A 17,211-nucleotide genomic window follows, 5' to 3' on the forward strand; every position below is an offset into this window, starting at 1 on the left:
TTCCGAAATGACAGCGCAATTAGGCGCATTGTCTTCACCCTCACCATTCATACCGACATGCAGTGAAATATACTTCATAACATAACTCATATCTGACAACACATTTAATAAACTCAGTTCCTTCACAAAACTGACATTTTTATTTAGTGAATGTCATTGAATTCTGGTCTGTTATCAAAAAGTGTAAAATAAATGACATTTTTGCAGAAATAATCAGTTCTCGTGTATTAATGTTTTAATCGAGGGAGTCTGCTTCTTGCTGGGGTGTTGTTGACAGACCCTTTCTTCGCCGCACCTGAATGTTGCTTCGTACTTTTCCCAGCTCTGTTGAAAAAAAAGGATAAGAAGGAAAGATTTTTAAGTAATGTGTGTTTCCATCATATTATATAATGTGTGTAATCATGCACAATCATGAGGAGGGGTCTCCCCACTCCACCACCACTGTGCAGCATCCACTTGGATGATGCGCCGGCAGCCACAAGACAACAGCGCCATTGCCTACACCACACACCAGCTTTAAGGGGAGTGGAAAGAAGTTATAGAGCCAATTGGGTGGATGGGGATGATTGAGAGGCCATGATGGCTAAGGGCTGATGGGAATTTGGCCAGGACACTGAAGTTACACTGTTTATGAGAAGTGTCATGGGCAGGGCCGGATTGGGACTCCTTTTCAGCCCTGGAGTTTCAAGCCTCAGACTGGCCCACCTCAGTTCACGACTGACTATATTAAAATAAGGTCATTTCCAAATCAGTTTCTAATGACACTATCACGTCTTTTTTTGAGAAAACAGTTGTTTTAGAACTTTAAATGTTTAACAACCCTAACAGTATTATATGTCTTAACAATAAATATGAAAAAAATTAATTACTCAGACAAGGATCGAACCTGGGTCAGTAGCGTCATAATCTATCGTGCTAACCACTGGGCCACAACAACTGTTCATTAAATAGTGACTCATCTGAGTTATATCATGCATCTTGCTCACGAGGCTGCAAGAAAATAGATAAAAAGAGCAGAGCTGCGGTAAAAATAATGAATAAAAAGGCTGTGGTCAAGTAAATAAATAAATAAATAAATTTAAAAAGTGTGGCTGCTGAGAGCAACAGATTCTGGAGCTAGGGACACCGGCCCTCGCGGCCAAAAAAACGGACCAGCCCACTGGGAATTCTCACGGTCCTCCCGATTAGCCAGTCCGGGCCTGGTCATGGAATTTTTAATGACCACAGAGAGTCAGCACCTTGGTTTAACATCTCATCCAAAAGATGGCGCTCACTGACAGTAGTGTCCCCTTCACTATACTGGGGCATTAGGACTCACACAGACCATAGACCCTCACTAACACCACTTCCAACAGCAACCTAGTTTTCCCATGTGGTTTTCATATACTGACCAGGCTCAGCCCTGCTTAGACTCAGCGAGTAATGGTCTTGGATTGTAGATTGATATGGCTGCGGCCAGTATTTAATTGAAAACTTCAAAGAAAGCCAGGGAAGGGTTTTTTTTTTTGTATCTGAAGGCCTGACTGATTTTTATAAGAATGATTCTGGAAAGTGGGGAAAATCAAAATGATGTGATGTTTGCATGATCTTGTCTATTCTGAGATATTAATGCTTATATAATGCCAAAAAGAGTTTATTTTACACTATAGCCTCACATAAGCAGTTCTATAGTTTTGAATATTATAATCCAACTGTTTTATCTGTGATTTTAATAAGCCCATGTGATGCCCCTGAACTGCAGAGCTTGTGCAAACATGTCCATATCACAATATAAGATGTATCTGACGTCTTAAAGGAGTAGTTCACGTTCACCCAAATTTGAAAAACACCCCATCATTTACTCAAGCTATTTTTTATGTATAACAGGGCTTCCCAAACTTTTCAGCCCACACCCCCTAAAATAACAACGCCAGTAACTCACGACTGCCAAAATACTCTGAAGTGGTTATAAATATACAAACTTTGCAAACAACTTTTGCTCATTCTAATAGTTTCATAAAATGAATTTGATTTTTTGAAATCAGAAGCATCCTCCCTAAGGGGGCCCGACCCCCACTTTGGGAACCATTGATGTACAGTAGAAGTCAGAATTATTAGACCCCCTGAATTATTAGCCCACCATTTCTTTTTTTTCCTCCCAATTTCTCTTTAACGGAGAGCTAATTTTTTTCACACATTTCTAAACATAATAGTTTTGATAACTGATTTCTAATAACTGATTTATTTTATCTTTACCATGATGACAGTACATAATATTTTACTAATATTTTACTAAAGGCACTTCAATACAGCTTAAAGTGACATTTAAATGCTTAACTAGGTTAATTAGGTTAACTAGGCAGGTTAGGCAAGTTATTGTATAACGATGGTTTGTTCTGTAGACTAATAAAAAAAAATAGCTTAAAGGTTCTATTAATTTTGACCATTAAATGGTTTTTAAAAAATAAAAAAACTGCTGTTATTCTAGCCAAAATAAAACAAATAAGACTTTCTCCAGAAGACAAAATGTTATTAGACATACTGTGAAAATTCCCTTGCTCTGTTAAACATCATTTGAGGAATATTTTAAAAAAGGGAGTTTAATCATTCTGATACAGTATATGACTTTCATTTTTCAGACAAACACATGCTAATGGTGTTATTTAGTGGCCTTTTTTTTTTTTAAAAAGTGCATAAATCCTTCATAAAATTACAAAATATTCTGTCAGGGGGTTTACACGTATCTTTTAAAGCAGATCAAAGTGTTTTTGTAGTAAACACTTTATTTATTTATTTTTTACATGTTTATTTAAAGTTACCAGGACGTGCAATGTTCTTTTAGAGAAATAATCAGAGACAGGTTTTACAAAGAATATGCTATTGTTATAGTCCAAATGTAAGCAAATCATGAACAATAATAGCAGGAATAAACAATAATAGGTTAACTAATCGTTTACCAAATAAATACACATTTTTAAGAGCAAAATAATAATAAAGAAACTCAAATCACTGACTTCCGACAGCTGTTATGTGTGCATGTTCTACAACAACTTGGCTTTGAAAGAAACTCCTCGATTTTCTTCTCTTACGTTGAAATCATGTGACATTTAAATTTTCATTTTCCACTTTTAATTAATTACCGGTGTTTAGCTATCCTCATTTATCTAGCTGAATGTGTTACATCATGCATCATTCGTCAAATCAAAGGTCAGCCAAGAAGTTGTCAAGAACACACATTTGGCAGCTGCTGGAGATTGATTAAATTAAATAAAAAAATATTGAAATATTTGTTGCATAAACACATTGACTCTTCAAAATAGGGCCACCTGTACGTGGGACACCAACAGTAGGGGTAAAAAGTGTGCAAATGCAACAAAACATGCACTGGAATTTCTTTTTCAAACTAACTGTGAACTCTAAATTAAAAGTATAACCTATGAAGTCAATTAGCTCATCATCTAATATGATTAAATATTAAGTGTCTCCATAAGAGTGTTCTATATATTTTCAAAGCTTATGCCGGATTCACACCAAATGCAGAATTAAGCATTTATGTAAGTTACATGCAAAGACAATAGATTTATGTGAATATAGACAAATTTACACGAATGGTGTGGAGTGCACAATGTGTTTGCTGTGAACACAGAATTAGTCTCAATCACGTCTTTCACACAAGTTTAAAAAAATTCAACTTGATGGAGAAAATTCCATGTCCAAGGAGAGGTTTTTGTGGGCCTCTAGATGGTGGCATGAACCCAAACATGTTGGTGTTTGGCTTTCCAGTGTTTTTTGAGACTTTAACAACAGGTACAAAACACAGAACATAGTTATTATATCCATATCTAAACTCTAGAAAATATTTGAGTGAATGAAGAACATCGTGCATGTAATTTAAAGTGAATAAAGCGATGCGAACTGGTGTGCATTTGGTAACTCAGCAGCATTATATATTCTTTGTTCCATGGGCTCTGCTAAACATGCCAGTTTGTGTCATATTTAATATTAATAATAATAATTGCTTACATTTATATAGCTCTTTTCTGGACACTCAAAGCACTTTACACATTGGGGGAATCTCCTCATCCACCACCAGTGTGCAGCATCCACCTGGATGACGTGACAGAAGCGCCAGACTGCACGCCACATACCAGCTAATTGGTGGAGAGGAGACAGCGTGATGTAGCCAATTATGATATGGGGATGGTTAAGAGGCAAGAGGACAAATTTGGCCAAGATACCAGGTGAAACCCATACTCTTTTTCGAAGGACATCCTGGGATTTTTAATGACCAGAGAGAGTCAGGACCTCAGTTTAACACCTCATTCGAAAGATGGCGCTCACTGAGGGCATTACTATAGGACATTAGGACCCACACAGACCGCAGGTTGGACGCCTCCTGCTGGTCTCACTAACACCAATTCCGGCAGCAACCTAGCTTTCCATGTGGTCTCCCATCCAGGTACTGATCGGGCGCAGCCCTGCTTAGCTTCAGTGGGCGACCATGTGAGAGTTGCAGAGAGCTAGCTGCCGACTAGCTGTGACTAATGTTAACTTTCAGTCCTTTTCATTTTACAAATGTCTCATTAAAGTGTCTACAAACTTGCGAAACTGATCTGAGATCAGGTAAAAACTTTTAAACCTGTTCAGTGATTTGCCACAGAGGGGTGATCTGAATCTGAAGAGGTGTAATTTATGTGGCTATTATTGTATTACAAATATCACCCCTAGAGGAGAACCACTGAATTTTCAAAATGTTATTGACGTAACGAAGCCCAGTTTACTAAAATCACAAGAGCTTTCCACTTTGATACTCACTCCAAAACCAATGATTCAAAACATGTTTGAAAAGATGTTCAAGCTTCAGGAAGCAGTGCTTTTAAAGCAGCCATCACTAGTTTGGACGACATCTATGTTTTATATCAATATTTCACAACTAAGGTATTCCCAATTTTTTCTTCTCTGTTTTACTTCTGATTACAAAATGACAGAAACTTGTCTGATATCGGAACATTAAAGGAGACCTGTTATGCAAAAATGGGATTTAACCAGTTTTGTGGCAATAAATGGTAACGTTTTTAAAATTGGTATTTTTTATAATTACAGAAACACTTTGATTGACATTTTCTCTTTTTAATTGTCAGAAAGTGAAAGCCCCACCCATTTGTGACAATGGCTGCGTCCGAAACCGCCTACTACTCAGTAGGTTCTGCATTTGAATTTAAACGTACTACTCGGCCATTAGAAAAGTACGTTCTACACAGTATGAATGTGAAAAATATGAATGGAATTCGGACGTACTACATCCGCCATTTTGTCATGGTCACGTGACCTGCCTGCTTCAATTGCGTCGCTTTACTCCCATTCATGAATTCGCTCGCGGGGCATCATGGGATAGCGCAGCATGCATGGGATGCACACTCTAGAATCTCGCCGGAAGTAGTAAGTCATTCGGGTACTTCTCGCATACTGTTTTTCGAATTCTATGAATTCGGACATACTACTCGGCTCGCATACTGATTTTAGCGTACTTTATAGTATGGAAGTATGCGGTTTTGGACGCAGCCAATCTGTCCCCCAGTTGCATAGGACTAGATCTTGTTTTTGAATCTGCCACTATGCTGACACACAGGCATTTGTAGCTCCGCTCTCTTTTGAAAAGAGCACAATCTCGTGTGAATTTAAAGTGACAGTCACCAAATGGGCAAAATTATGAGCAAAGCCTAAAAGAGGCTGTTACAAAGAGTTCTAAAACATTATCTGTTGGCTATTTTAAGACTGAACATCACATACACACTCTATGGACATCGAGACTTATTTTAGACCTTGTAAAAAGGGGCATTAAAGGTGTTCTTTAAATCATGGGTGTTCTCTTGTACAATTTCTGAATTCTTAATATAGAAAAAGAAATTCATACAGGGACATGAGAGAGACATGAGACTGACTGGATGATGACTGACTAATTAAAATTTTTGACTGAACTACAATGCTATTGCTCATTCTTAGTCTATTGATATCAAAAGGATTACCCAGGACACTAAGTATACCAGTGAAATGAATAAGTATGATGAAAAATGAAAAAATTAGGCTACAGTACATTCCAATCAAATCATAGCTTTAGTTGTAATAATGAAATGGCTGCATGATTCTTTTAAAGACATGATGAGAAGTGACATTTTCTTTGAACCAAATTGGTGTCATTCGATGATGTGCAATGATTTTTAATATTTACGTTTTGTCAGGAGCCGCTGCTGTCCTTCTGGCTTCGGCCATCTGCTGCTTTCTGCTGAGATTCAGTGTTGAAGACAGCTAAAGAAACATCATTGTTATACGCATTGTACATAAGGTCTTTTTTATAATTCAAAACATGTCGACACTGCAGTCATGGGTTTCATTCTCAGTTATACAATATATTGCAGCAATAACTTGTAGAATAATTTTAGCATGGACATTCAAAGTAGCACGAGTTACTCGGTCTATCAATTTTTTCATTATTTGTAATAAAAGCTTCTTTTTCTATCAAATGGAGAACATGTGTGACACTGCATAGGAACTACTATACTAGAGAAAACATGTTTCAAAGAATTACTGGTCTTCTGAAAACACAATCTGGGTAATGTTATGTAAATACTATAACTAAACGTAAATGTAACTGAAGTAAAATAACTAAAGTAAAATGACAAAATTGACAAATGTCAAAAAGAAAGAGTAATAATAGAGTTATTTTCAAAACATTAACCTTTTTTTTTTTTAAAGAATTTAAAAACAATTGGAAAATGTAAAATGATCATGCCAAGAAAACCTGATACTATTACATGCACAGAGCACATAAAATAATAATAAAATATCTTATTTAAAGAAGAAGTAAAAAATTATATATATATATATATATATATATATATATATATATATATATATATATAAAATCATAAAACTAATTTTTAAATTCAAAATAAAAATAAACAATAATAAAACTAATTTCTTAATTTAATATATGGTTCTCAAATCTGATTAGCTGATAGCCATGCTACATTCTGCAATTTTAGAACTCATACAGCCTTTTCACTCCTGTGAATTACTCCACCCACATAAAGTGACAGCAGATCAATAAACTCGCTACAGTTTGACAAACATTGCAGCTGTTGGACAGCAATGTACTTTTGAGGATTTTTTTATTTGAGTATGTAGTTGTTTAGATTGCAGCTATGCACTGACTACAGTGCCTATTTTAAACGTATAATTTCAGAGATTCACCGCAGCCTGTCATTCTGAGCAAAGACGGTTGACAATCTGCCACAAGATGGCAACATAGACCACATAATAAGTCCTTAGGGGAGAAAAACTCAGCGTAAGTTTCAAACTACAGCTAAATAAATCATTATAAAAGAAGTCCATCTCTCTCTTTTGTATGTTGTAGTGCTGTATTTATCCCACAATAATCTGCTAGTGTTGACTTGGCTTTGGCTTTTTTAGGGTTAATTATTGTGAAATCCTGTTTGCAACAGAAATACGGGGAAATCTCTGTAGACTGATGGCATTTCATGTTGTTCAGCATTATAATCTTAAAATGTGAGCAAAATCACCTGTTTTGTTATAACTTTCGACATTACCATAGAGAATCATTCCATTACTAGCTCTAAAGTGATGTTTGTGAATTAGCAATGGTTCCTGCTGTTCTGACATCAGCTTTAGATGTAAATGAATGGCGGAGGAAAGTAGTTCCTGTTCGATTTTCTTTTTATATTCACAATTATGCCATCGAACTGTTGTATAAAAATGCAATATCACACTCGTTAACAGTGCGATATGGCTGTATATCGTCACTGGTGGGACACTAAAGCACTCGGCCTGTGGCCTCAAGCCAACGCACAACCTCCTGACAGTGCCGATATACAGCCATATTGCATTGCCACTCGTATGATTTTGCTTATTTATATATATTAAAGTGTTCTTTAATTTTGATCAGTGTTATTGTTTCAAATATCTTATATAAATGTATGTGTTTTTGTATACTGTGCATCACAATAAATAGAACTCACGAAATATGCTAAAAAAAAACTTCTGTTACTAAGCAATGAAGAAAGTAATGTTGAACATTTTAGGTTGTTCAAATTTAGTCTTCATGTTATATTAAAACTTACTTTGATCTATTAACACTAACCCTTCTCAATTTTTTTATATTTCTTTTTTAACCAAATAAAAAAACAAAACACGTTTTATACCCTATTTACTTTTTATTTCTATTTTGTAGGTCACTTTGAATTAAAGCGTCAAGTGATTACTGTGAACGTCAACACAAGTTCTTTTCTGCGTTAATAATCAGTAAAAAAAAGTTGTCAAAATCCCAATAACACATTACTGAGATCCTAAAATACTGATTATGTCTGCAAATGTGAAGACTAGAAATGTAAAGAAGAAACTGAATGTGTATCAGTATATTAGACCCATGACTGCAGATCTTTCTTATGCTCAAACAGCAACATGAAGGTAGAAAAGTCTAGAAAGCATAATAGGAGCCCTTTAAACACACTGTAAAGCAGATGAAAGCATCAGTTAGGTGAATAAAGGTAATTAAAGGAACAAACTTAACATTTTTAAATGCCTTGTTCACCTTTGCAATCTCTGCTAGATACGCCCTCCTCTCTTCATAGACTTTCTGGTAAGCCTATTACAAATAAAAACACATAATAAAGACAATTAACTCAAATAATCGCAGTCTGACTTTTTCATCACCAAATAACTACAAAGTGTAATTGTCCCTTTTTCTTTCATTTAGTAATCTCGTATCAGCATAATCGAGAGATAATTACCATCAAACCTCTAGGGGAATTCAGTAACTCATCATTACTCACTCCCTACGTGTTCATCTCAATTACGTTACAGTTAATGGGAGTTTTTTTTTACAACAATAAGGTATATTTTGACTGTAGAGGGAAGTTTTCTGAATTGAGAAGATGAAGATTATGCCTCACCTTTCCTTCCTGCACAATCCTCATTCGGAAATCCATCAGTTGGGCTTGAAGGCCGCTCTTCTCAGAAGACAGTAATTTCAGCCTTTGTCTGAGAGCATCCTGAGCAAAAAAACAAGACTTTGTGTATACACTATTTTCTATGTGTGGCAACTGTTTCAAACCTTCCATTAAAAAAACTTAAATCACTTAAAATAAGGCAATAATCCATATATAGTAAAAGCTCGATTCCCCCAGATTTTTTTTCTTTGAATTTCCTACAGTACAGTAATATTCAGTACATTCATAATATTGTTGTGTAAAAACTTGTTTTAAAAAAATTTTCAATTTAATAGGTTTCTATTTAATATTAGTTGTAGAAAATATATATATATATACATATACATACATACAGTTGAATGCAGAATTATTAGCCCCGTTTATTTTTTCCTCAATTTTTGTTTAACCGAGAGAACATTTTATGAACACATTTGTAAACATAGTAGTTTTAATAACTCATCTCTGATAACTGATTTATTTTATCTTTTCCATAATGATGGTAAATAATATTTGACTAGATATTTTTCAAGAGACTTCTATACAGCTTAAAGTGAAAAAAATTAAAAACTCTTAACAATTTTTTTAATTAATTAAAAAAATTAATTAATATTCTAGCTGACTTTCTCCTGAAGAAAAAAATTATTAAACATACTGTGAACATTTCTTTGCTCTGTTCAACATCATTTGAGAATACAAAAAAACAAAAAAATAAATAAAAGGGGAGCTAATAATTCTGACTTCAACTAATATATATATATATATATATATATATATATATATATATATATATATATATATATATATATATATATATATATTTTTTTTTTTTTTTTCCCCCCCAAAGGTTACCAATACAGAACAAAGAAGCTAAGTAACAAAGTAAAACATACACACAGCTTATAAAAATAAATAAATAAATAAAATAATAATAGATCAATAAAAAGGATTAGACCATTAGCATCTTGCTGTAAATTTAAAAAAAAATAAGATTTCATGTCATTTTCCAGGTTGACCCTTTATATTGTTAATTTCTGTATTAAGACATGAAATGGACAGAAATGGAAACGTTGCTATTTTCTCGGTTGATATGACAAGGTATTGTACTCTACTTTTGGTGTAATAAATAGGAAAACTTATTGCCATACTGTGGCTGCAGCAGTGCAATGAGCTGAGGACTGTTTTCAGGTGCTGCATAATATCGTTGTGCCTGCATAAGCCATAGTATGTCAGCAAAGTTCCTTGATAATTACTTCGAAATGAGAGTCCTGGAAAATAGCAACTTTTCATTTTCCGTCGGTCTTCATATATAATGGTGTTACTACAGTAGAAAGCTTTATTAAGAAATTTAAAACTTTTATTAACATTTTTGAGTGAGATGCTAATGGTCTAATCTGATTCAATGGTTTATGCTAAGCTAAAAGTGCTCCCGCCAGACCAGAAGATGGGCTGAATGGATTCAAAAATGATACAACTCAACTGTTTCACTCAAGTGGTAAAATGAGCCTATTTCCAAAAACGTGGAGTGTTTCTTTAAATATTCTAATTATGTCAGTGATGACATCGTGCTTCCGACTCACAGACCTTTCCTGATGATGTAACTACAGTAGAGTCAAGCTTTAAATAGGAAAAGTTATCTAAACCTCTTATTGAAATTCTTGAGTGAGATGCTAATGGTCTAATCCGATTCAATGGTTTATGCTAAGCTAAAAGTGCTCCTGCCAGACCCAAAGATTGGCTGAATGGATTAAAAAGATAAAAATGAGCCTATTTCCAAAAAAACATGGAGTGTTCCTTTAAATATTCTAATTATGTCAGCGAGGACGTCATGCTTCGGGTGCCCAGAGTCCCAGTTCTTTCCTGATCCCATCATCCCTCTCTCTCCCCAATTCCACTTCATGTCTAAATATTCATTAATTTTCTTTTCAGCTTAGTCCTTTTATTAATCTGGGGTCGCCACAGCAGAATGAACCGACAACTTATCCAGCATATGTTTTACGCAGCGGACGCCCTTCCAGCTGCAACCCATCTCTGGGAAACATACACACTCATACACTACGGACTATTTAGCTTACCCAATTCACCTGCACCGCATGTCTTTGAACTGTGGGAGAAACTGGAGCACCCAGAGGAAACCCACGCGAACGCAGGGAGAACATACAAACTCCACACAGAAAGCTCAGCTGACCCAGCCGAGGCTCGAACCAGCGACCTTCTTGCTTTTTGCCTTCCAGCACTACCAACTGTGCCATCCCCATGTCTAAAACACTATTCTATAAATAATAAAATCAAAAGTAAATCTTTAAAAATATTCTAATTGTCATGCCATTTTTTGGCATGACTCATTCAAGTGTTTCTCACTCCCCTTCCCTCATTTACAGATTACTTCTCACTGATTAATTTTTCTTTTTTTCAAGCCGTCTCAGCAGATTGATTTTAATCTGGTCTTTGGCTGAGGAGCATATTCAGCATTGCCAGGCTCTAATGAGAAACAATTGCACCAAGCACAGTCAGCCACTGAAAAATGAAACGTGTTTGCTTGAACTGATGCACAAACACGTCACTTCCACATTGCACAGACAGAGAGCATGAGAGAGAGCGAGATTTTATGGGTTCATTCCTTTTTATTCTTATCTCTTTTTACATATTTGTACACTAAAAATATCTGTTAATTAATTATGCATTTTCATAATTTAATTACATTTAACTTTAACCACGCAGATGTCTCAATGTTTGCCATTTTATTTTTATCTATAATTGTTTAAACTGTATTTCAGTGATTATATGCTATTAGTATTGTTAGTATTATTATTGGTTTGTTTTATACGGCCACTCTTGATAATAGCAGTAGTCATATTTTATTTATTAATTTTACATTATTTGTTTATTTAATAATAAGAATAAGACTTGCATGCACATTTTTGTGCATTGTGTAAATGACTGTTTTATGTTCGTCTTCTCCTTATTCTACATTTTAGTTGGTTTTAGTTGTTTTATTTCTTCATCATTACAAGCAACTGCTCTTTTTGGGTTATTTACTTGAAGACAGTACTGTGGATTATGGTATGGCGCTAATGTTCTGAGCACCCGATTATTTCTATTCAGTGATGTGTCTGCTAATAAGACCACTTTGGTGTGTGTTTATATGTGTGTGAACATATTTTGTGATTCACAAGTGTTTTCCATTTATTTACGGTTGTGAATTGCATTATGGGATTTTGATCTCTGCTCTGTTGACTCTACATACTCTTCACAGTGTGGACTCGAAAATGGTTACTTCTGTTATTAATAGTTATTTGTCTGAATTGAAAGAGATCCACTACCGGTCAAAAGTTTGGGGTCAGTATGATTTTTAAATGTTTTAAAATAAGCTTCTCCTGCTTACCAAGGCTGCATTTATTTCATCAAAAATACAGTACAGATTGCAAACTTGTGAAATGTTACTGCACTATAAAATAACTGTTCAAAAGTAGTTTATCATTTCAGCAGTTATTCATTGAATTTTCAGCTTCAATACTCCAGTCTTCAGTCGCATGATCCTTCAGACATCACTCTAATATTAATTATTAATAATAATAATAATAATAATAATAATAATAATAATAATGTTAATAGTAATAAAAGCAATAATGATTTCATTTGAAACAACATACAATAAGAAATTTAAATTTGTAAAAAAAAATAAAAAAGTAATTCAAAATTTGAATAAATATTAATATTTAACCATTTAAAAAAATGCCTTGATGAACAGAATAATTATATTTAAATATATGAAAAAAACTAAACTGACAAACACAAAATGTATTTATTTATGATCACAAAATGACAATTGGACAAAATAACAAATGCTTTTCCATTTGGTGTGAATGAAAAGTCTGTGTTATTCCACCTAATATCACAGTATTCACTTCTTAAATTGAAGGTGTTCAATTACACTATACGAACGTTTATGTGACAAATAAAAGCCTGATTGATCTACAAGTACACCTGTATTTACATGATCTGGAAGTTGTAACATTGCTGTAATACTAACCTCAGACATTTCTTCATATGAGCGGATAGAAGCCAGTCGATCTGAAAAATTAGACAAATGTAAGAAGGTGCGGTATGTTCCCAATACAACAACAGAACATAAAACTAAAAAAATGAGTCTGTCTTGCTTATTTAGGCCTGCCTCATATTTCATTTTCCATCATGACTCTTAAATCATTTTGTTTATATCATTCAATCAAATTGTCTTATTCCTGCAGTAACATTTGGATGGTCGGCTCAAAATCTAACCTAAGCAACACATACAGTACACTGCAAAAAAATTGTTTTGTCTTGTTTTTAGTCCAAATATCTAAAAATTCTTAAATCAAGAAGCATTTTCTAGACAAGTAAAACATATAAAGTTTTGTTTTCAGAAATACAAGTCAAGAGCTTTTCCTTTAAATTAGACAAATAATCTGTTAATAGGGTAAGTGAAATATTCTTATTTGACACTGAAAACAAGATTTTTTTAATGACCCCACAGGGAGTTTATTTTGTTTGTTTTAAGGAAAAAACTTTTAAAAGTGAAAATATTTTAACTTGTATAGAAAACGCTTCTTGATTTAATAATTTGTAGATATTTGGATTAAAAACAAGGCAAAAACTCAAATTAAAGAAAAGCACACCAATATACACATCTCCCTGTTTCAGCAGTTCAGTATTTGATTTGTTGGATTTTCTTGAGCCCTTCAGCACCAACCGAGCATTTTTTCAATGGCAAAGTCTACCGGTGTATTGTTTATCACATTTTTTAAACACATACAGTATTAAAAATCTCATGATGGCTATTTCTAGCAGGATAGCACACCATGACGCAAAGCTCCAATAATCTCAGTTTCTTGAACATGTCAGTGGGTTCACTGTTTCCAAATGACTCCACAGTCAACATCTCAAAAAGTGCACTTTTGGTATGTGATGGAAAGGGAGATTTGCATCATGGATGTGCAGCCATCAAACCTGTATGTGAAAAAGTGCATGTGAAACTATGGAGATGAACTATGGTGACCCAGCTCATGATGTAAACCACAACACGCACGCATACAAACACACACATAGACACTGTAAAACTTTTTATCTGAAATGTCCTGTTTCATTTTACACGTGCCCCCAAGTGTTCATTTGGATTATTACAGATTGAGTGTCTATGGAAAATGAGGGGTTTCATTAATAAACGTGACGTATTATATTTGTATAGGCTATAAATTCTTTTTCTGGACCTAATAAGACACTATTGTGTTTAACTTTAAACATTTTTATACATACATTTTTTAAGTTTAATGTCATTTTTGTTTTATTCGAATTTTGTATTTCCAATAAAGAGAGAAAAAATACAGTTAAAAAAAAATGTATAAACATGACAAAGGCTATGCGAAAAAACAGGTGGGGGGAATATACGTATGGCAATTTCCACGCACAAATTGTGCTCTATAAAAAAACAAACTTGACTGTTTTATGCAGTGGATCCCCTTCCAGCTGCAATCCAGTAATGGGGAACATCCATATACTCTCGCATTTACACACACACCAATAAACTACATCCAATTTAGTTAATCCAATTGACCTATAGCACATGTCTTTGGACTGTGGGGGGAAACTGGAGCACCCGGAGGATACCTACGCCAATGGCGTAGAACATGCAAACTCCACACTAAAATGCCGACTGACCCAGCCAAGACTCAAACCTGCGACCTTCTTCCTGTGAGGCGACACAGCAAAGTTATTCTCTGGTGTAATTTCACTTTTAGGAAGGTTTCTTTGCATAATTTTATAAATTAGACCCCAGAAATGACCTAATAGAAAGTAATCTTTGGTCTATATTGCACCATAAGATATATTTCCAAAAACAAAAAATAAAGATGTATAGACAGATAGAAAGAAAGTTTGTGTCATATTCTGCATGGTACTGTTTATAATTTACCTGAAGGATCACTGCGGAGAGTCTGGAGTCTCTCTCGAACTACACTGATTTGTTTCTCCAGCTGTTCATTCAGCTCCAGCTGAGTCTCGTATCGGGTCCTCCACTCGTTCTCTACGCAAAATGCAAATTCAGACTTGATTTTTTTTTTCCTTAGTCTATAAAAAAAAAACTGTCCATATATCATATACAGTATGGCGAGCCATTTTAGATTTCCTCATCATATTTGCATTATTACTAGCAAGAATTTAAGGACTCTGCAATTGCATACTTATTTGTAAAAAATTCCTTCATAAAGCAATCTCCATAATGCAGTTAAGAATGCTGCCTTACTTGTAACAAGACAATAGTAGAACTCTCTGATATCATTAGATATCTTATTAAAATGATTACTAGTTACAATTAAATTTAAAATGCTCTGCAACTGAAATGCTTACTGTTAGTAATTATAATAACAGCTCTTTAATGTGATTCTTTTTTAGAAATAACAGTATTAAAGTGCTTTTTCATTCAGTTAGACAGGCTATCTTGTTTAGTTATTACTAGTAAAAGATCCAATACATTTATTACTAAGAGATGAATTAGAGCTTCTTTACAGAATTCTTATTAGAATTTTCACTTCATAATACTCATTCACGTAATTCTTAACAACAACAAAAGTTATATAACTCTTTAGTTAAAACCCAGCAGGCATGCTGATGTCAAACATAAAAACACGTTAAAAAAATAAACATCAAAAACAGATTTGATGTTTGATGTCTAAACTGATATCAAAATAATATCAAATTGACTTAACATGGGCATTAATAAAACACAATTACAAGACAGACAGTCCTGTGGTTGAGTTTTAATGTGTTTTTTTAATGCTAAAATTATGCTAGTTTTTTATATATTACACTAGTCATTTTGACATCAAGGTACATCAAAATCCAGAGTAAATTTGGAATTGAAGCTTTTTTTTTTTTTTTTTTTTTTTTAAGCATGTTTATAAAAGTTTAACAATTTCCGATCCGTTATTTTGGTGGTCAAATGGGCATCGATGTGTGGATGTCAAATGGACATTAATGCTTTGACATCAAATTGATTTGCATGTTTGACACATTATTTTGATGCAAGGTGCCAGCTGGAAAATAAAAAGAAATTGATTGAAATATACAACTAGTAATAATTATTTGTAGAGCTCACTAATTGCAATTGTTTAGTTAGAATCTATTATTAAATTCAATTCTTACTACAGTATTTCCGCGGGGTCTTAAAAAGTCTTAAATTTCGAAAACAGGCCTTAAAAAGTTACTAGATGTAAAGCTACCCGATCTGGTTGACACCCAATCACATATAATCCACCATAAAACTTATTTTCTTATATTTAAGTTTTTTAATGCAAAGAAATACAATTCATAACAGCTCTTGGACATTTTTATAACAAATTCTCCAAGTTAAATTCCCTAATCAGGGAAAGAAAAAACTAAAGTACCACATCCTCACATGACCTTCCATTAATACAAAAACTTTACAGGAGTTAGAAATTAGAAAGAATACTTAGGGTTTAGCCCTGTACAAGTCTAAAATTTCATTCATAATGGTCTTAAAAAGTCTGAAATTTGATTTGAAGAAACCTGCAGAAATCCTGTTACTAATTGAGATTAAATTAGTTCAGAAGTTTAGGTGAAAACCGCTTGCCATATGCTGAAAATCTCTGGAGTATAAAACGATTCTTCTGGAATATAACGTCAATATTGATTCTTCATGTAGAAGCCTACAGACCTTCTTCCTCTACACTGTGAAGTCGTCTCTCCAAATCAGCCAAGGTGTTCCTCAGATCAGACACAGAGTCCTGCAACATCTCCCTTTAAAACGATTCACAAGTATACTAAACAAAGTCTGTTTAACTGAATAACTGTGCAACTCAAATGTCTGCGGTTCACCTGTATGTAACTTGTACTCACTTGACCTCTCTCTCGTGCTCCACTTCTGCATGCAGTCGAGAACTTTCATAATTTCCGAGATCGCTTTCTCCCATTTTAGTCTGAACAAACGGACGGGTTTCACTTTCGTCGGTGTCGAGTTTTAGGACTGTTGAGCGGTATCCATGACAACACAACGCAACCACGACTGGTCCAATAACCTTGGGTTTACCATTGCTACAACACTAACATTGATAGTTCGACAGCATAATAAGAAATCATGTATATACAGCATGTATGAATACACTTATTTTTATTACAACTATGGCAGCTGTTTTTACAAATATAATATTCAATTATTTAGTTACTGTTAAAGCTA

General features: G+C 34.1%; 1 protein-coding gene across 2 annotated transcripts; it reads right to left on the reverse strand.

Annotated features, from left to right (window-relative positions):
- Positions 1 to 103: 103 nt before the first annotated feature.
- Positions 104 to 17,022, reverse strand: ccdc169 (coiled-coil domain containing 169). 2 transcript variants are annotated; one of them, NM_001386640.1, is made up of 8 exons: positions 16,875 to 17,022; positions 16,693 to 16,775; positions 14,932 to 15,042; positions 13,015 to 13,055; positions 8,949 to 9,047; positions 8,588 to 8,641; positions 6,209 to 6,285; positions 104 to 324 (listed from the first exon to the last, which is right to left on the reverse strand). In NM_001386640.1, exons 1-8 carry the CDS (start codon positions 16,946 to 16,948, stop codon positions 228 to 230), a joined length of 636 nt encoding a protein of 211 aa, NP_001373569.1. In that variant the 5' UTR covers positions 16,949 to 17,022; the 3' UTR covers positions 104 to 227. The 2 variants fall into 2 exon arrangements, with proteins under 2 accessions (NP_001373569.1, XP_073770155.1); XM_073914054.1 differs by having other exon boundaries at positions 16,693 to 16,762; positions 16,875 to 17,003.
- Between the last annotated feature and the right edge of the window lie 189 nt (positions 17,023 to 17,211).

Source organism: Danio rerio, chromosome 10 (assembly GCF_049306965.1).
Source record: "Danio rerio strain Tuebingen ecotype United States chromosome 10, GRCz12tu, whole genome shotgun sequence".
In the NCBI taxonomy this organism is placed as follows: Eukaryota; Metazoa; Chordata; class Actinopteri; order Cypriniformes; family Danionidae; genus Danio; species Danio rerio.

What these genes read in the sequence shown, in the direction of transcription:
- ccdc169 (NM_001386640.1), bottom strand. Translation starts at nt 16,948, where the DNA reads ATGGGAGAAAGCGATCTCGGAAATTATGAAAGTTCTCGACTGCATGCA. An exon ending in CATATGAAGAAATGTCTGAG is followed by an intron (nt 9,048 to 13,014) that starts GTTAGTATTACA and finishes TTTTTTGCTCAG; the next exon opens with GATGCTCTCAGACAAAGGCT. An exon ending in GCAGCGGCTCCTGACAAAAC is followed by an intron (nt 325 to 6,208) that starts GTAAATATTAAA and finishes TTTTTTCAACAG; the next exon opens with AGCTGGGAAAAGTACGAAGC.